At 57.4% G+C, this 20,351-nt stretch overlaps 1 protein-coding gene across 1 annotated transcript; it reads left to right on the forward strand.

Moving 5' to 3' along the window:
• Positions 1 to 14,720: 14,720 nt before the first annotated feature.
• Positions 14,721 to 20,224, forward strand: PRSS56 (serine protease 56). Its single transcript, XM_063086819.1, has 14 exons — positions 14,721 to 14,734; positions 14,984 to 15,138; positions 15,782 to 15,889; positions 16,261 to 16,314; positions 16,418 to 16,607; positions 16,978 to 17,077; positions 17,163 to 17,322; positions 17,556 to 17,698; positions 17,946 to 18,108; positions 18,291 to 18,467; positions 18,563 to 18,727; positions 18,843 to 18,905; positions 19,276 to 19,382; positions 19,781 to 20,224. Exons 1-14 carry the CDS (start codon positions 14,721 to 14,723, stop codon positions 20,069 to 20,071), a joined length of 1,890 nt encoding a protein of 629 aa, XP_062942889.1. The 3' UTR covers positions 20,072 to 20,224.
• Positions 20,225 to 20,351: the final 127 nt, after the last annotated feature.

Consider the following 20,351-nt stretch of genomic DNA (forward strand, 5'->3'; position numbering starts at 1 on the left):
GACTCTCTGTCCCTTGCCTCAGGCGCTCCAGTCCGGCCACCTTCCCTGTGAACCCGTCTGTCACTGCATCTCCCTCCTCCCCCACCTTCATCCCACGTCACTGCTCTCTCCCCCACTCTTCCTTCCTAACCCACCGGAGACAGCGCCGGGGAGACGCTAAGAGTCAGGCCCTCGGAGTCCCAGCTCTGCCTCTTTAGCTGAGAGACCTCGGGCAGGTAACGTAACCTCTCTGGGCCCCCGTTTCCACACCCGAGCCTTGTTTCCACATCTGACACTGGGAAATAACAGAAAGACTCTACCCTCCCTGGGGAAAATTAAATAACACACATAAAAGGCTTAGAATTTAGCAGATTCTGGTAGCCAAGACAGTGTAGTTTTATACCGGGGGAGGCACAATGTCCTGGGGTGTGGCTTCTCTAGAAAGATCCCTGCGCACTTCAGTGTTGAAAGCACCATATTGAGGACTTTGACCTGAAGGGCCAGAACGTCTCAGTGGGGCTGCCAGGTGGTGAAGCTGGGGTCCTTCCTGACGGGGAGGCTCACCCAGTCCAGGACTCCCACCCAAACCCAGGCTTCACCTCCCTTTGCTCCTCCCAGGGCCCAACAGTGCCCCACTGGCCCTCTCTCATTCATTCCACACCTTTGCATAGCCCTTTGCAGTTTCACAGTTTGTCAATTTAATCCTGAATGCATAATCCTGGAGCAGTGTCCTCCCATTACACAGATGGGAAAGCAGAGGCCCAGAGAGGTTATATGAGTTGCCAAAGGCCTCACAGCAGCAACACGACATAGTATTATGGCCTCAAATGTCAGCCACTCTCCAGTATGCCTCCCCCTCTGAGGACCACTTAGTTGCTAGGAGACAGCAAGCTGTGGTTACCACGGGAACCGGGCTGATGTGGAAAGTGGAAAAAGCTGGTGTTCAGGCAGCAATGCTCCAGGTGTGGGTTCCATGGCCCCTTCCCTGCCCCTCCCATCGAGACAACTCTTGGCTTTAGCTCTGGGGTCTGGGTCCAGATCCTGGGTTCCAGGCAGCAGATGCTCAGTGACAAGACGTGGGAGATGTGAGGTGATGGTGCGTTACCCTGGACACTGCCCTTGCAAACCAAGAGTCCTGGTGGAGGATGTGGTCCAAGAGATGGGGGGCAAGCCAGGCGAGGCCTGGGAACCTCTCACTCCTGCATCCCACATTTGCTGCAGTCTTAACTCCTCTGCAGACAGCAGTGCAGAGCAGACTCTCTCCTGGAGAAATAAGAGAAAGGGAGGGCAGGACCACAGTGAGGCACAGAGCCATGCCAAAAGGCTCTGAACCTCAGTTTTCTCATCTGTAAAATGGGGATGATGCTAGTTCCCTTCCCAGGTAGTGTGTTGAGAAAATTGACAGACACAAAGTGCTATGCCTGAAAGATAGACCTCACTAGCTGTGTGACCTTGGACAAATCACTTAGCCTCTCTGAGCCTCTATAGAATGAGGATATTAACAGTATCTTCTTCAGAGCGTTGTTGTAAGGGCTTCAAACAGGGTCTGCCGGGCTTTAAGGACTATGGTGTTAGCTGTTCTATTTTTTTGTTGTTGTTGTTCATTTTTGTTTTTTTATGGGTTTTTTTGACAGCTGGCTGGTACAGGGATCTGAACCCTTGAGCTTGGCGTTATAACACAAAGCACTAACCAACTGAGCTGAGCGGTCAGTCCTTACCTGTTCTATTTTAATAGGAAATGCTCACCACTCTGAACCCAGCTCCTTCTTACTCTCCATCTCTCAGCAGAAAAGCCTCTTGCTAGCCCTCACCCCTTGCCAGACATTTGAGGAGGAGCAGACGTGAGAAATGGGATTCTCTGAGGCCTCAGGCCTCCCCCACTCAAAGGCCTGAGGCCTCCACCAGGCCACAGTCCAGGCCACAGTTCACAGGCTGGGAGGCTGGGGCCAGAGAGAGCGCAGGGGCAGGGGCGGCACTGGCAGCTCAATTTGTTCATCCAGCCTGTCAGTCCCTTAATCTGATCCCCGAGGAACAAGGCAGAGGCTTCACTCTGGATGACAAACGAGGAGGGGAGAGGCCTGCCCTGCCTGGACTCCGGGTGAGTAATGGCCTTGCATTAAGATATTAGGCCTGGACGACGAGAAATGTGCTCCCCCGCCTCCCCCCAGCAAGGCCGGGAAGGGCTTGGAGACGGCAGGAGCCTTCATGAAGACTGGGAAGGACCAGGGGGTGCTGGGCGATTTCCAGAGAGGGCATGGGAAGGGCGGTGGGGTGAGGGACACACAGAGAGGAAGAGAGAGAGACAAGCCACAGAGATGCCCAGAAACAGAGACACAGCAGGAAGAGAAGAGACAAGGGCAGGGGTGGGGGTGGGGGGTTGGGGTGAGGAGAGACAGGTAGAGACAGAGGCTCACTGAGAGACAGAGAGAGGTAGAGGTGTCAGAGAGAGGCAGAAAGATAGGAATCCAGAGGTGGCAGGGAGAAAGGGAAAAGAGACAGAGGGAAAGACAAGGACTTGGAGAGAGGAGACTGGGGGGAGGGGATCCTGCACTAGCACATGGCCAGGGTGCCTTAGCTACCAAGGGGGATTCAGACTCCAGGTGGGGGCTGTGTCCCGAGCCCTCCAGGGAGAGCCAGGCTCCAGGCAGGGCTTCAAGGCTGGTCCTCTGACATCTGTGTGCTTGATCCTGAGACTCCTGGGCCCATGGGACACTGGGGAGGGATGGTAGTCCCATCTGCAGTGGCTTAAACTGATGGGCTGGGCCTCCAGCCACATGGACAACCTGCTTCTTGGAGGAGAGGGGGGACCTGGCCCCCAAGCAGAGAGAGGGGAGCCAGTGCAGAGGGTGAGCTCCAGCTCCAAGCTCCTACACTGTTCTGTGCGTCCCTCCTTGGTAGATGCCAGGTCCCCACAACCTAAGTCCTATGATGCAGGGTTGGTGGGAAGGGGGCCCCTGGAGGAGGAGATGGAGCCAGGCCCAGAGCAAGGTTTGGAGACAATGCAGCCCAGAGACAAGGGGCTGAGAGAAAGTGGAACAGGGCAGAGATGGACTCCAGACAGACCACAGGGGCAACCTGCCCCCCGTCACAACATTTCAGCCTCCCCTAGCACCCTCGGAGGTGGTGCTGTGGACCTGCCCTGCCTGGATTCCAGTCCTAGCTTCACCCCTTTTTGTTGAGTGAACTAGAGCCAGCTGTGTGACCTCTCTTGCCTCACACAGTCCCCCATCTGTAAAGTGGGATGATTATAGCCCCTACTGAATGAAGTTTCTGTGAATGAACTTCACAAATTACTGTTAATTTTATAAGTTCCCCCAGGCCCCAGCCATGTCTGTGTAAGGAAGATACACCTCGAGCAAGTCCCTGTACACCAGTAGTCTCCCCAATAGTTCATGCTCAAATCTGGGAATCCTGACTCACTTTGGTAAGCCATCAACTTCTCCAAGCCTCAATTTCCTCATTTGCAAAATGGGCATACCATGAGGTTCAGTGGAACTAGTCGGGCATAAGCACAGAATAAAGCCCATGCACAAGGACTGGTTCAGATACCCCGGCACTCTGTTCTGAAGACCTCTCTGGCTTTCATGTGTGTGCCTCCCAGAATGGAGATGTTCCGGCACAACTATGAGGTGAGGGGGAGCCCCAAATCCCAGGCCCAGGGCCTCAGGCACCAGAGAGTAGACATCAGGGAGCCCAGCTAACTCCACGACCGTCCCCCTCCTCTGCCAGCACCACCTTCAGTGCGAGTCTGGCTCCTGGCCCGCTCAGCTTCATGGGCGATGCCCCCAGACAGCCCCCGCCTGGTTTAATGCTCTGCTGTCAATGACTTGAAATTCTTTTTTTTTTTTTTTTTGTCGTTTTTTCGTGACCGGCACTCAGCCAGTGAGTGCACTGGTCAGTCCTATATAGGATCCGAACCCGCGGCGGGAGCGTTGCCGCGCTCCCAGCGCAGCACTCTACCAAGTGCGCCACGGGCTCGGCCCTGACTTGAAATTCTTAATTGTTGAACAAGGGGCCCTGCAAAATAGGTAACCAGTCCTCCACTTGGCAAACTCAGATTGCATGGTTGGGCAGTGGCTTGAACAGGGCCAGGGGTGATTTGGAAACAAGAAGGGGCAGCTTTGCGGTAAAGGGGGGACAGCATGGAAAGATCATGGGGAGGGACAGAAAAAGCAGTAGTCTTATCTACCTGCGCCCCAGAAAAATCCAAGTCAGAACAGCCGTGCCCTTCTGCTGGGTAGGCCTGAGGGAGGGGGCTTGGGGGCTTATCACAGGGAGTGGGGGGGTCTGAAACTGACTCCCATGGGCTGCAGGGTTTCTGGGGTAGCCACAGTCACCGAGATCTCCCTTCACCTGCCCCAAGATTTCCCCCTGAATCGTCCAGCTTAGACCCCTTGGTTTTGGTTAACCCCAGCCCTCCTGGGGTTCTGGAACTTGGTCCTGCGCTGCTGCCCAGGACTTCCCGATCCTTCAAGGCTGCGTCTCTCCCGGAGTGCCACCAGGAGGCGCCCCGCGCCTGCTCCGCGCCGCTGGGCCCTGGGAGGAGGGGCTTCGAGGGTCGCTGGGGGGGGGGGGGGGGTCTGCGGCGGCGCAGCCCGGAGGCAGCGCGTCTCCCACAAGGTGACCCTTTTTCTTTCCTGAGCCCCCGGCACTTCTTGCCCCGACTGCAGCCCCCTGCCTCCCACCGCCTGACCCTCCCAGCCCCCACCCCATCCGGTGGCGGGTGTCCCCCCCCCCCAGCCTCGCTCCCCGGTGCTGCTGCAACTCCGTCCACGGTCACCTTTTCTCGTCACCCCCTCAGTCCCACCTGCAGGGTCCTCGGCCTTTGTGGGAGCACAGTTGCTGCAGAGTCCCTTCCCCCTCAGCCTCCGATCCCTGCCTGAAGGTTTCATGGATTAACTGTTCCCAAACCCGGTTTGTTCAGACTCACCCAGCGCTTTAATACTTATTCGCGGACCACCGCAGCTGGAGGTCAGGCCTGGGATCACTGTGTTTATCCGAGGACTGGCTCCAGCCCCCTCAGTCCGTCACTCAGTCCGGTGCTGCCATTCTACCCAGGAGCCCGCTGTCCTCCAGGAAGAAGCAAAGTTCCTGAAATACATATATTTTTAATTATAGATAATACATCCATGTTATTCAAAAATCAAAGCAATTCAAAGTATACAGTCTCCATGCCACTCCCATCCCTGTGCACCTGGTTTCCTCCCCCACCCGGCTTACCCCCAGCTGTGTACTCTTCTAAAGAAAATGAAAATATGGGCTCTTATTTTTTCTCTTTTCTTATACAAAAGGTAACTCACTATGTGCACTGTTCGTCATTTGTTTTCACTTAATCTGTCTTAACATTCTTTCCATAGTAACAGATTCCTTTTTCCTTTTTCACAGCTGCATAATATTCCACTATGAGGCTGTACATAGTTTATTTAATTCAGTCCTTCCTTAATCAGTACCTGGTGTGTTGCTACTTTTTTTGCTCATGCTAACAATGTTGCAGTGAATATCGTCATTTCATAAGCATGTTTTTGTACATATCAGTAGGATAAAATGCTTCAAAGTGGGAGTACTGGTTAAAGAATAAGAGTGTGTGTAATTTGGGTAGGTATTTGAGTCGGTACTGCCAGTTGCCCTCCAAGGAATTAACAGCATTGGACGCTCCCACAAGCAATGTACAAGACTGTTTCAACAGCCTCACCAACAGAGTGTACTGTCAAACTTTTGGATTTTTGCCACAAATTTGCTTCTGTTCAGTGCCCTCTGCCCCCCAGGAAGCCTGCCTTAGCCTCCACACTGTAAGCAAGTCCCCTCCCAACCCCAGCACTCAGGGCTTCTCCTTCACAGCACCGTGTGCATTTGTTTGTTGGTTTTTTGGGGGGGTGGGTTGTTTGCTTTTTTAGAAAAAGGTGACTGGTAAGTTAAGAACCCTTGACTTGGTGTTGTCAGCACCACACTCTCCCAAGTGAGCTAACCAGCCATCCCTATATAGGATCCAAACCCATGGCCTTGGTGTTATCAGCACCACACTCTCCCAAGTGAGCCATGGGCCGGCCCTACCGTGTGCATTTGAAATGACTGAACTTGGAGCTCTGACCTGGGCCTGACCACACCATAGTCGTCATTATTATCATTTCTTTAATGTTCACCTACCAGCGGCCTATAAGCTCCACTGTACCCCAAATATGTGCACATCATAGATGCTGAATACACCTTTGTTGTCTGGGACAGCTCCGTGTGCCCAGCACGTTAGTAGGTGCTTTGCATGGGTGGCCTTGGCTGAGCATCTCAACAACCTAAGGAGGGAGGTGCTGGCATTAGCTCCATTGAACAGAGGAGACTGAGGCTCAGAGACAGGAGGTGAGGGGCTGGCTGGTTAACTTGGATGATTAGAGCATGGTGCTGATAACACCAAGATCCGATTCCTGTACCGGCCAGCCACCAATAAATAACAACAACAACAACAAATTTAATTTTTTTTAAAAGAGAGAGAGAGGGCCGAGCCCGTGGCGCACTTGGTAGAGTGCTGCGCTGGGAGCGCGGCGACGCTCCCGCCGCGGGTTCGGATCCTATATAGGACTGACCGGTGCACTCACTGGCTGAGTGCCGGTCACGAAAAAAAAAAAAAACGAAAAAAAAAAAAAAAAAAAAAGAGAGAGAGAGAGAAAGGAGGTGATTTGCTCAAGGACTCACAACTGTCCAGCAGGAGAATTCTTTCCCCTCAGCCCCTATCCCCTCTCCCAAGACCCGGGCTTTGCTTCTTCCCTCCTCTGGCCCACAATGGCCAGGAGGCGTGGCCAGGCCCAGGTCAGAGCTCCAAGCTGAGGATGGGCCCCCTCTGCACCACCTGCAATGATGAGGAGCCAAGCTGGGGGCTGGCATGAGTCCCTGGAGGCTCTGTCAGCCTGGAGGGTCAGGCACCCTGTGCAGTGGCAGTGCCAGGGCCACAGTGACCCTGGTGGCCGTGCAGTTGCCAGAGCCCCTTCCCGGAGGCCCCACGGCTGTGCTGGCTTTGTGCCCGACTGTCACTCTGTTCCCCAGCAGCTCCTCGTGGCGGCTGCCTGCCTCCCTGCCTCCCATTAATCATGTGTGCGGGATTTATTTTCTCCAGCAATTTATTTCAGCAAATGCAATCTGGGTGTGCCCGCAGGTGGGCAGGATGCTCCATTGCTGCCAGAGTCACAGAGCTCATCTTTATTGTCAGGCTGACAGGCATGATTTGCCAGGCAGTAACCCATGGCAGATGCCAGGCCTGGCTGAGTCCTGGAGCAGGACACTAGGGACCCCAGGGACCAGCCCCACTCCCACATCACCATGAACCTCAGGGTCCCAAGAAGCCTGGGGGGGTCCAGCTTGCCCCACTTTGCTGGGGTTTTGCTGCCCATACCAAGGTTAGCTGGCTAAAGGGGTGTGGGGGGGAGATTAGCCCCCTCTGTCCTCAGCCTAAAACAGGCAGTCAGCAGAGGTCTTTTCTGAAGATCCAGATAGCACCTCTTTTCAGCTTCCTGATCTGGGGAAGGAGGGGTCCTTCCTTCCTGCAGAGCCCTCTCCTTCCCAACACTGCTGGGCAGATCAGCCCTGATTCCCATGAGAGTCAGAGAGAAACAATCAACTAATGCAAACCCCGCTGCCCGCATCGCCTTACCCACAACACGTGTCCTTTCTAGGACTTCCTTTCATCCCTTAGTCACCCTATGTCCCTCTCTCTAGGCTGCCAGGTGCAGCAGCCTGGGCTGGGTAGGACACAGTCCGGAGTCAGTGCTCCTAGTTATCTGCCCACTCATAGACTTTGGAAACAGAAAGGGAAAGGGCTGCGGGCAGCACAGGGCAGGGCCCATCCACCTGGTCCTGGCCCTCACCAGGCCCGTTGCAGCTCCCAGCCATGACCCTCACCCCTGCAGTGTCCCCAGGGGCCCAGGTCCTAATGGGGGCACCTGCTTCTTCCCTTGCTATCCCCCATGCTCAGCCTGAGACCCCCGCCCCCAGCTTGCCCTGCTCAGCTGGGCTGCCTCTAATGCTGCAGATAATTCCTGCTGTCGCAAAGCCATTACCCTGCAAATGGGCCAGCTTCAATGTGTGTGAGTGCATGCGCTCGCGCGTGCGTGCACATGTGTGCAGGGAGGGGTGGCTGCGGCAGGCAAAGCGCCTTGTTTATGCCTCGCTCACTGCTGTAATTGCCTCAGGAGATTTACTGGCTTTGCATGCTCGCCCTGCACCCTCATGGCCTCCACCTCTGGTCCCCGCCCTGGCTGCCACCCTCTGCTGGACCTGGGTGACCGGGCCTGGTGCTCTGGACGTGCCCAGCCTGAGGGTGGGTGAGGCCTTGCAGAGAGGCCCCTGATGTACCTACACACCCCCTCCTGCTCCTTACCTGGTGGCTTGACACAGGAGAGAGTGGTTGGGTACCCCCATGAGACATCCCAGATCTCAGGGGTCCTGAGGAGTAGGGCAATCTGGGGGTGCAAGATGGACATGGGAAGGGCACTGGAGCGACTTTGGTGGCTCCCACTGCCCTGGTTTCACCTCTTCCTCTCCCCTCCAGGCCCCTGGTCTCCCACCATCTGCTTTGTCTGCCATTTGCAGACACCCCCACCTCTGCCCCATGTCACCACAGCTAGCTCACCTTGCCGTCTCCTGCCTCACACAGCTAGGACTCCCACAGAGGGAGGCAAAGCCTTAACCCAACCCTCTTATTTCAAGAACCTTCCACCTTTGCGTCAATACCTCAGCAAACCCCTGCAGGCACCTATGGACTCAGGAGGCAGGTCTGGGCAGTGGTCCATCTCTTCTCCGGTTTCTAACAGTGTGATCTTGGCCACATCACTCAACTTCTCTGAGCCTTGGTGGCCTCATCTGTAAAATGGGTCAGATAACACCTGCCTGAAACAGTTATTCTGATGGTTTAATATATTGTAATACATCACACTACATGAAATTGCCTTTATTCGACCAGCTTTTGACATTAATAATTACTTATTGGGTGAACTGCTACATCAGTAAACTCTATATCATCAATAATATTTCTGCTTGATGCCTGCACTTTTATGTTCTTGATGTTTTGTATTTGTATAAATGCTACCTGCTGATTTTCAAGAATGCAGCAATGAAGGAAAGCACAAAGAAGAAAGTAAAAAGCAAAACAAAATAAAAATAAATCTCAATTTCAGAAATTAAACACAATAATGAATAACCACCATTTCCAGAAACTTCTCTTTGCACTAATACAGATAGAAGTTTAAAAGACAGGTTAATAGAAACATTGCTATAAATAGGGATCCTACTGAAAAATTTAACATAATTTATCAAATCTAATTTTAGTTTATTTTAACAGAAGAAAATAAATGAAAGAAACATGTGAGGGAACCACATTAACTCCAGTAAATATCTCTTTATCATTGAGATAGTGTTTCCAAAAGAAATCATCTAATGTTAACAAAAAGATCTGAAAGCAATAACAATGGGAAATATTGATCAGGGAGAATCTATTATGTAGGAGGAGGGGAAAATGTGAATATGATCATATAAATTGAAGGTGTTAAATTAGCAAATTTCAGAGAAACACAGCTGACAGCCAGATTGAGAAAAGGGAAAGAAAATGTATGAGAGATCACAAAAAGAAAGGAAGAAAAGACAAGAAAAAAGACAAAAGAAAAAGAAAAGAAGAGGAAGTAGGCAGAACTGTGACATGGTTTGCATTCTTCTGATCACGAGGTTACACGGTGGTCTTCAGTGGCGTGGGTGGCTGTGGGTGTATCATGCTGTGTGGCTCCTGCCCAGAGTATGGGTGAGAAGGGAAGGGGCACAAGGGTCGCCGACCACAGAGAGGCCTGCATGCAGGTTTTAGGACCACCTCATTCTCAGAGACCCATGAACCTCTGGGGGCAGCCCCAGCTTCAGCACCCACCCTCCACCCCCAGGCAGCATCCCTGTCTCTCCAGGGCCCTCGTAAAGCCAAGTTCAGACCAAGGCAAGCAGGGAATTTCTGAGCAGGAATCAAAGCTGACAAACTGAAGGAGACAGGCCATCCCTGAGGAAGGCCCCATGGGTCGAGGTGACACGCAGACACCCTCTGAGGGTCGGGCCACACACACCTGAGCACTGTCCCAACCACACACTCCCCTCCCCCACTGCACTGCTCCCAAACTCAGGCCCTGACTCCCCTCACCATGTGCGTGCAGGGCAACAGCATCCTCTCATTATCTTTTTGGGGGACACAAGTCAGCCCATGACAGGAATTGACGCACCCAAGGTCACACGGAGGTGTAATCAGAACCCAAAGCCCAAGGTCTGGATCACATCCCAGAAGACCTGACCTCAGTGTCCCCTCACACTTCAATGCATCAGAAGCCGGCCTGTGGCCACTTTTGTGCCTAGCAGGCCACTGTGGTCAGTAGAGAGGCATAGCCAGGGGTCCCACTATCCCATCTTGGGGACACTGCCCCTAAAGCCAGCTTGGACACCTCTGGGGTGAGTCTCCCTCCCACTCTCCTTTCACGCATTTCTCTGGAGGAGCCCGAGAGGTCAGGCTAGCTTGGGATGGATGCAGGGACAAGCACCTCCATGACATGGAGGGTCCTGAGGAGGGGAGGAAGAAGAAGGTCCCTCCCCAGAGGACTACTATGGACATTCTGGACAGTCAGCTTCCGCCTGAGGCCAGAAAGTGCCCGAGTCTCTCCTCCCCATTTCCAGAGGCCCCTCCCCCATCCTCCTCTGAATATAGGAGAAGGCCACATGCCAGTCAGGGGGCTGTGGGCTGACACAGCACCTGAGTCCCCAAGGAACCTCCTGACATGAGCCTGCTGGGGCATTCCAGAGATAGCCACAGAAAAGGTTTTTTCCCTCCCTCTTCTTGAAATGGAAGGATTGGAGCCAAGATTTTGTCTATTCCTGCAGAAGGGATCCAGGTGGAGGGGCTGTGGCCCGGAGGACATCCAGGACACCCGGGACACCCAGGGTCCAGGGAGGGTCTGTAAATGGCAGACAGGTCGTCCCTCTTCCTAGGCAGGAGATGGGGTGCCTGGAGGGGAGGTGGTGAGAGGGAAAGAGGAGAAACCAAGGGCTGTAGACGTCACTAAAAGTCCTTCTAGGTCCCCTCTGCATCCCTTGTCCACCCTGGACAGTCATCTTGCTCCCCCCCACCCCCACAAACAAAGCAAAAACAAAAACCAACAAGGAGAAGCGAAGCGGGAAGAGCATGGGAGCAGCAGAAGGGGGTGCCCAGCTCTGCGCCTCTCCAGCCGCGTCCCTTCCCTGTATCTGGAAATAACTGCAGGAAGGGCTGGTATCCACAGGCCCCTCAAAAAATGTCACTTCTTTTCCAGGCTCAGGGGAGAGGAAGAGGCTGGGCCTGCCGGAGAAGGGTGGTCCCAGGGCTGGACAGACTGGACGTGGGCATGAAAGAGAAAAGGCTTCAGGCGGAGAAACGGCTTCAGGCCCCAGCCCCTGTGTGGAAAGGGAGCTGGTGGGTAGTGGGGGAACCCCAGGACTGCTTTGGGCAGACTGAGGTTGAAGTGCTGGAGGCAGGAAATTCAGGCCTAGGGCTGGGAGAGGGCCAGTGCCAACTGCTCATTCATTTACCAGATAAGTGTGTCAGGCTCTATTGTAGGTGCTGGGGGCAGCATGGGGATGTGACAGACAAGCCCTGCTCTTCTGCAGCAGACTGACAACAAATGGCCAAACGCACAACTGCAGATGGCTCTAACCAGCCTATTGGGGCATTTGAAACGACTTAATTTTTCCAGGCACTGCCCTCTACTAGGCAGGTCAGAGACCCCTTTCCCCATGGAGGGGGCTGCTCCCTTCCTGACATGAGGCCAGATTCTAAGCCTCTCTGTCCTCCAGGTTAGAATCTTCTCCTTCTAGGCACTGTGCATTGAAACTCCAGTCTCCAGCTTGATCCTAAGCTCTTCTCCCTTTCCCCAGCTCAGGACGAGCTAGGAAGCTCTAGTGGGGGTGGGATGGTGAGTAGAGGCCTCCTCTTTATTCTCAGTTCCTCTGGTGTTGGGGTAGGCAGAGAGGAAGGGGCATGGGCTCCTCATGTGCCTGGGCCAGGGTGTCCCCAGAACCTCAGCTGCTGCCCAGCAGCTGCTCAGAGCCCGGCATGGGCAGCGCAGGTCCAAACTGCCTACCAACCCAAGGCTCACTCCAGTGGCTCCTCTGGGCACAGGGCCCCGTGCTCAGCAAGGCTCCACACTTGGTCACTGTCTTGAAATTCTGAATAATTGTTGGACCAGGGGCCTTCCATTTTTATTTTGCACTGGGACCCCTGCAAAGTATGAGGCCAGCCCTGTCTGCCCGGCATGTATATTGCAACAATATGCGGCTGTTGGTGTCAGACCACGTAGCCCTTTGCCCCCTGTGCTTCAGGGGTCTCCAAAAGCCTGGAGCCACTGGTCTCATCCACACTTAGGGCCAACTCTTAGGCCTGTGGACAACCATGAGATCATCCTCTGCAAATTCTTAGGGACTAGGAACTTCCGAGTGGGGATGTGGGGACCCTCCCCACTCTGCAGTCCCCACCACACCATGGCTGCAGGAGTCCCTGTCTGGTCAGCAAGTCCTCACTAAGCTGACCTCCAACTGGATGCTGAAATAAGAACCTCTCCCCTCTGCCTCCTGCCAGCTGCCTTGATTCCTGATCAAGGCATACGGGATTCCTCCTGGAAGCCCCTCCCTCCTTTCCCCCTGGTCTGGGCAAGTGCAGGGAGGTGCAGAGGCAAGACGCTGTGCTGCTCCAAAGGCCCCTCTCCCTATCCTTTTTTCTGCTTGCTTGGGGGAGGGTCTATGGGGATCGCATGGATTCTGACACGTGCCTGGCATCGAGACCCTCACTGCGGGGAGGTCTGGGGCTGGTGCCCACTGAACTAGACTGTGGGAGATTGAGCCCCTTATGAGAGGCAAGAACCACTCGAGTTCCCACAACGTGGAAAAGATTTCTCTGAAGAAAATGCAAGAGGGTTATGTGGGAGACAGAACAGCCAGACGGTGGCCTGGGAGCTACCCCATCACATTCCAACAGGAGGGGCGGACAAGGAACAAATGCGCCATGCACCATAATGAACAGGTAATTTCACAAGATTTGGATTCAGATGTGATTCTCAAGAGGTGACCCATGACCCAGATTTGGGGGTGGGGTATATATAGGGGAAAGGAGAGGAGAGGGCTCAGGACCAGCTGTGGGGACAGGAAATGGGCAGAGGGGCCAGAGAACAGTGGGACAGGGTTTGAGGAGAATTGCAATCCAAGCTGTAAGGTCCCTGTTTTCTTTGGCAGTGGCTGGGTTCCTACCCTGAGGCAGCTTGGGACAGAAGCCACCGTAAGTAGAGACAGCAGCTTTTGATCCTATTGCTCCTGCCACCTCATGCCCAGAAGACCAGTGGAGGTGGAAGGGTGGGAGGCGGAGCAGGAAGGCTCTGCAAGGCCTGCCCTGGCCTGGCCCATATGGCTTTGAGGGACTCGGGTGGGTGCTGAATGGTCAGAACGTACCCCACTCAAAGGAATTCCCCAGGGAAAGTGTCCTGAGCTGCTTGGTCGTTTATCCCCTCAGTTGGGATGTAAGGACCTGCAGGGCAGAAGCTCAGAGGACAGGTCGAAGCTGTTGGCCTCTCCGCCCAGACGCCTGTGAGGCTTCCCCACCCACCTCCTCTGCTCTCAGGGTCCCCTACCTTGATGGCTCTTACTTGGAACCACAGATAATCTTCCTTTGGACACTTTCTCACGCCCTGTGTGCTAGGGGGTGGAGGACAAAGTTGAGCTAACACCCTCTCTGCCAAGAATTTGGAGATGATGTATAAAAAGATACCATGCAAGATGGGTAGACACTGATACTTCCTGCAATTCCCTCACAACAATCCGTACACAGACAGTATTTCCATGGCATTCCTGAATCAGAGGCACTGTCTTTAGGAAGCACAGTGGGAACTGGGGAAGGGAGAAGCCACATACATGGTGTGTTGGTAAATGTTGAACCACTGGCTGTCCAGGGGGTGAGAGCTCTGGTTCACAGCGTTTACTGGTTCCTGTGGTGTGCCCTGGGGTCACCAGCATGAATTGGGGTGCCAGGGTATTTTGGGGGGACCCCAGGGCATTCTTCAGGGCAGATGGGAACCACCCTGCCTGAGGTGACTCAATCCCAGGAGAGCTGCCCATTTGTGGCCCTTCCCGTGAGACTCCAGAAGACTCCCTCCTGCCAGATCAGGGTCACAGCAACTGAGAACAATGCTGGACAGGCGAGCGGGCACTGTGCAGGGACAGGGGGTCTGGGAGCGCGTCAGAAGCTGCTGGGGCCTGTCCTCCCCGAACTGGGCCACTGTGGGCCTTTCATCTCTCGCCCTGCTCTCCGGGCCACCCCACTACCCCCAGTGCGGCAATTACGGCGCTAATTAGGATGCTTTGATCATCTTTAGAAATGGCCACATTGCGGAGGGACGCTGCCAAGCAATTAGGGGCAGAGGGGCCGGGAGCTCAGGGGCTTCCTCAGGGGGTGGGGATGCCAAGAACCCCCGGACACCCCCTTCCCTCCTCCCTCCAGGAGTGTCTGCCCCCAGCACAGCTGAAGCTCCTCAGAGAGTAGAGGCACATGGGGATGTCCCCCCATCTCGGCCCCAGCGACAGGGCCAGCCCCTGCCCACCAGTCCCCCTCTGTCTGGCCCCTGGCCCAACCGTCAGTTCTTCTCCCCTGTCTTGGCCCCTTTGATGGAGCCGCAGAAACAAGGGCTCTTTTGACAGAAGGGGGGCTCAGAGCTGGGACGATGAGACTTCAAAGGTGAGGGTCGAGCCCACTACCCCACTCCCTCCCCCAATCCTGGCCGCCCTCCCAAGCACCCCCACCCCAGTCTGTGCTGTATATAGCCCTGTGGGCTCCTAGGAGTTAAGGGCCAGGTGAGGGGCGGACCAAGGGAAGTGGGTAATTTTGATGTAAGAGAACAGGGTCAGATGATTTGAGGGACAAAAATTCAGTGCCCAGGGGCAGAAAGGCAGCGGGAAGCGGGCACCAAGGGGTAAGCGCCTGCAGGGTGGACCCCGAGGAGGACAGAGGACAGGGTCTTTTGCCCCAGCTCCTGATCACCATGCTGCTGACTGTGCTGCTGCTGCTGCTGCCCCTCCCAGACCCATGGCCCGCTCATGGGCACCCACTATACATGCGCCTGCCCCCCAGCACCCTGCAAGGTGAGCCCGGGCTGGTCCAAGGGAGCGGCGGAGGCGGGAGGGACACAGAGGAAGTGAGGTCCCTGGTGGGGGAAGATGAGTTTGTCACCCCCACTCATAAGGACCTTTAACCTCTTCTGCCCACCCTGCTGGGAGAAGGGGCCAGGAATTGAGGTTCAGGTAGGAGATAAAGGGGAAAGAAAGGCTGGAAAGAGGAGAACTGGAAGGTCTGCCAAAGGGCATTTAGTGAAGTTTCCAGACTTAGCAGGGAGGAAAAGGCCCAGAGCAGCATGCCCTTGTCTGGCTGGACCTCAAGCGGGCAACTCAACCACAGTTACTTTATGTCAACAAGCCTGAGTTCTGTGATGTCTGTATCTTTGGAGTGCTGTTTTTCCTTTAATGTTTAAGAAAAAGGCGCTTTTCAAAGGTTCCAGCCCAGCTCAGTTGAATTAGAGATATCTCGGGCTGAGGTTCTGGGACCATCTGCTCTGAGTGCTGGACCCAGGGGCCCTGGGGCTCTCTCCTCCCGATTCTGCCCCAGTGCCCCGGGAGCCCAGCCTGCTTCCCTGTGGGTTTCCCAAGGCAGGGCTCAAGGCTGGGGCCAGGATGACTGGACTGAGGCTCCTGCCCAATCATTCATAATTTTGTGCCCCATGCCCCGCAGTTCTGTCGGCCCAGGGGACGCAGGCATTGCAGGTTGCCCAGAGGAGCGCCCAGTGGGCAGTAAAGCGTGTGGTGATGGAGATCCAGCACAGACTGCATGAGTGTCGAGGTTGTGCCAATTATGTCACCCCATGCCCCAGTGAACTTGCACTCACAACCCTGGGCCCTTTCTCCTGTCCGCCTCCACCCCCTCCCTTCCAACTTGACTCGGCTCTGGTGGGCAGAGGCTGGGTGGGGCTGCAACCAAAGCAATGCTGATGAAGATCCCTCCGAGTAGAAAGGGCATGCCAGGCTTGGGGCACAGCATGGGCCAAGAGGGGTGACGGGAGCAGTCTGGGCTCCCGGGGTGAACAGTGAGTTCATCCTGCTGAACTAGCACCTATGTGCTAGGGGGAGGGGCACAAGGGGAGAGAAGCCCAGCCTGGGGTGGAGGACCGGCAAGAGGATGGCAGTGAGACTCAAGGGTGTGTTTCTCAGCAGGACCTGGGCATCCCAGGCCTCAAGCCCCCCTCCTCCAGGACCCACCTGAGTCAGGTGAGGCTGAAAAGTCTGAGGGGGCAGGGCTGAGAGCAGGGTGGGACTCGATGGTGAGGATGGCCAGAATTTGTCCCTCATGACACCACTTGCGCCTTTCTAGGGCCGTGCGGCGAGAGGCGCCCAGGCACTGCCAACGTGACACGGGCCCACGGCCGCATAGTGGGGGGCAGCGCCGCACCCCCTGGGTCCTGGCCCTGGCTGGTGAGGCTACAGCTTGGCGGGCAACCTCTGTGTGGCGGCGTCCTGGTGGCGGCGTCCTGGGTACTCACCGCGGCGCACTGCTTTGTCGGGTATGTCGGGCCCCCAGGTCCCTGCCCAGCCTGCGTCCCCACTGCCGGGTCCAGCACCTGCGGAGTGGTCAGACGGGCGACGCGCGGGACAGCCGGTCTCTGCTGCCCCCTGGCGGCGGACGGCGCCACGCTCCCGGGTCTCAAGTCGCCAGCCCCCGCGCCCGCCCACCCAGGGTGCGGACCCCTGGGGTATGAGCCCACTCTGTGGGGAGAGACCTCCCCGGCCCACCCGCCCTGCCCCCCAGGCAGAGAAACAACCTGGTGTGCGGGATCGCGGCGTGGTGCCAGGAGGCGCAGGGCAGGGTTTCCAGGGGGCCTCGGTGCACCCCTGACCTTCCTGTGAGCCCCTCTCCGCCCCACTCCCCACCAGCGCCCAGAATGAGCTTCTGTGGACTGTGACGCTGGCCGAGGGGCTCCAAGGGGACCAAGCGGAGGAGGTGCCGGTGAACCGCATCTTGCTCCACCCCAAGGTGAGAGGGCACGCTCCAGACGCTGGGGGCTGGGAACAGCAACCCCACCCGCCTCGTTGACCTTGCGCCGCCGCCCCCTCCCCAGTTTGACCCGCGGACCTTTCATAACGACTTGGCCCTGGTGCAGCTGTGGACGCCGGTGAGCCCGGCAGGACCGGCGCGCCCCGTGTGTCTGCCCCAGGGGCCCCGGGAGCCGCCCGCTGGCACCGCCTGCGCCATCGCGGGCTGGGGGGCCCTCTTCGAAGGTACTGGACGGGGCAGGGCCTGGGTGAGCCGAGCGCCTGCGTGGGAAGAATGGGGGGCGACATGACAGAGTTTGGGGAAGCCAGGCTGTGAGAAATCCGGCCTGCTCCAGCTGCCTCCGCGAAATGCTGCCCGATCTCGCAAAGGGGGGGGATTCAAGGAAGGCGTGGAGAGGGACCCTCAAAGCGGGGCTCCTGCCACCCAGACTAGAGCCCCTTCTACCGCTTTCCTGCAGACGGGCCAGAGGCTGAGGCGGTGAGGGAGGCCCGCGTCCCCCTGCTCAGCGACGACACCTGCCAAAGGGCTCTGGGGCCCGGGCTGCACCCCAGCACCATGCTCTGTGCCGGTTACCTGGCGGGGGGCATCGACTCGTGCCAGGTGAGATCCCATACTGATGGGAGGGCGCTGGCTGGCAGCTGCCCAGAAGCAGGACGGCCTCCTTTCCTTTTACGGTCAGGCTGTCGCTCAACTTCACTGAGCCTCTACGTCCTCGTCGCTAAAATGGGTCCGAGTGGTAACCACCGACGAGCTCAGAGCTGCCTTAACTTACCCTGCCAGGTGTAAGGCAGGCAGGAGAGGGGGACGGGAGGATTCAGTGCCCTCTCCCTTGGCTCTGGTCCCTCAGGGTGACTCTGGAGGCCCCCTGACCTGTTCCGAGTCCGGGCCCCGCCCCAGAGAGGTCCTGTTCGGCGTCACCTCCTGGGGGGACGGCTGCGGGGAGCCAGGGAAGCCCGGGGTCTACACCCGCGTGGCCGTGTTCAAGGACTGGCTCCGGGAGCAGATGAGCGGTGAGCGCCTCTTTCCAATCCCCCGCTCCCCAGAGTGTCCCTGCAGACAGCCCTGGGACAAGCCCGGTTCGCCCGCGCCCCCAGCTTTCTTCTGCGTGGGTTAAACCTGTCGCCTTCAGGGGAAGGGCTGCGGGGGCTAGGGCCCCAAACAGGGGGTGAGCTGTCCCCTGCCCCGCTCGCAGCGGCCCCCTCCAGCCGCGAGCCCAGCTGCAGGGAGCTTCTGGCTTGGGACCCGCCCAAGGAGCAGCTGGCACACGCCGCCCAACCCTGCGCCTTCTACGCGCGCCTGTGCCCAGGGTCCGAGGGCGCCTGTGCGCTCCTGGCGCACCAGCAGTGTCTGCAGCGCCGGCGGCGATGCGGTCAGTCCCTTCTCCAGGGCGGGGGCGGGGGCGGGGGGCAGGAAGCCTGGCCCGCTTCTCACCGCCGCTCGGAACCTTGCTTGTCCCGTCCGCAGAGCTGCGCTCGCTGGCGCACCTGCTGCTGGGCCTGCTGCGGGGCGCCCAGGATCTGCTCGCCCCGCGCCCGGGGCTCCGGCGCCTGGTCCCCGCCCTAGTTCGCCCCGCTCCGTCGCTCCGGGAGCCTCCCGGGCACACTGCCCGAGAGCAGCGGCTGCACTCAGGTACCCCGCGCCCTCCAGCCCAGCCCCCGGCCCGGTCCCGGCCCCAGCCCCAGCCCTGCGCTTCGGAGCCAGCTTTCTGCTGCCGACGCGCTCCTCTGACCCCGCGCCTCCCCAGGATCGTGGGCTGCAGGCGCGCGCTTCCCGAAGCGGAGGCCAGAGCAGCGCGGGGAGACGAACGGTAATGACGCCCTCTGCCGGCTGCGCGGAGAGAGTAGGCCCAGGGGCTGGCAGAGGCCCGGAGGGGCGCGGGGGGAATGCGCTGGGGAGCAGTTACCCCAGGAGGAACGGGCAGGACCGCTCTCTCCCTCTTCCAAGTGAGGCAGATGAGGCATTTGAGGGGACTTGCGGCTTTGGGCCCTCATCAGTGTCAAAGATACTCTGCCTTGTGTGATCGCTTAACTTCTGTGAGCCTCAGTTTCCCCATCTGTAGCATAAGGAGGATAAATGTGCCCATTGGGAGGCCGACCTGAGATACTGGTGGGAGTCCCTCTTCAGCTCCACACCCTGTCAGTTTTCTGCTATTCCTTGGACCTTTCCCCTTCCTGCAGGCTGCCCTGGGCTGGAGCCCCTGCAACAAAGGTTGGCAGCTCTTCAGGAGGCCCATGCCTGGATCCTGCAGGTTCCCTCTGAGCACCTGGCCATGAACTTTCACGAGGTAGGTCCCCAGGCTCCCCAGACTCCTTCACAGTGGCCTTGGAAGGCTGACCTTGCTGGGGCCCAGGCCAGAGAAAGTGCAGAGGTCCAGCCCTGATGGGTGGGGAAAGAGGGGACACCTACCCCACAGCAGGAGAGAGGACCTCCCCCACCCCCAGCAGCCTGGGTTGCCTCTGCTCCAGCTCTGGGGTGGAGGTGGGAGGTGGGGTGGAGAGGTGTCAGTGTAGGGGCTCATGGAGGTGTCCAAGTGAGCAGGAAATGAGCGGGGCTGGGATGAGGGGAGGAGAGGGGCCTGGGTCTAGGTGAGAGTTTCTGGGGTCCAGGAAGAGAGGGGGTGACCTCCAGGATTCCCACTCAGGAGTGGGTTTCTGGGCCCCTGACCCCCCTCCTACCTTGTAGGTCCTGGCAGATCTGGGCTCCAAGACACTGACTGGACTCTTCAGAGCCTGGGTGCGGGCAGGCTTGGGAGACCGGCGTGTGGTCTTCAGTGGCCTGGTGGGCCTGGAGCAGGCCACCCTGGCTCGCAGCCTCCCCCGGTTGCTGGTGCAGGCTCTGCAGGCCTTCCGCTTGGCCACCCTGACAGAGGGAGAACCTGAGGGGCCCCGGGTGGGTGTGGGCCAGGGCCCGGGGCTGGGGCAGAAGGGACATCCCCCACTCAGCCCTCAGGCTCCCCTAGCCAGGCAGCCATGAGCCATGTCAGGGCCCGTGGTGTGGACCTACTGCTCCCAGGGACTAAGAGGGGTTCAGGGAGCATGATGACAAGCTGCCACAGCTGGCTGGATGTGTGTGGGTGGGGTAGGGGTCCTGGCCTGTGTATCTTTCCAGGTGTGTGATCAGGGAATCACAGCTGCTTTAATAAATGTTATTTATAATCTACAGAGTCGATTCTGGAGCTTTCTTGGGTGGGGATCTGGTGGGATCTCATGGGGTGGGGCCCACGCAGAGCCCTGTCTCTGTAAGCAGCTGGCAG

The sequence above is a fragment of the Cynocephalus volans genome, chromosome 1, assembly GCF_027409185.1.
Source record: "Cynocephalus volans isolate mCynVol1 chromosome 1, mCynVol1.pri, whole genome shotgun sequence".
In the NCBI taxonomy this organism is placed as follows: domain Eukaryota; kingdom Metazoa; phylum Chordata; class Mammalia; order Dermoptera; family Cynocephalidae; genus Cynocephalus; species Cynocephalus volans.

Coding starts and splice junctions, on each gene's coding strand:
- PRSS56 (XM_063086819.1), top strand. Junction 15,139..15,781: donor GCCCCCCAGCACCCTGCAAG/GTGAGCCCGGGC, acceptor CATGCCCCGCAG/TTCTGTCGGCCCAGGGGACG. Junction 16,315..16,417: donor CCAGGACCCACCTGAGTCAG/GTGAGGCTGAAA, acceptor GCGCCTTTCTAG/GGCCGTGCGGCGAGAGGCGC.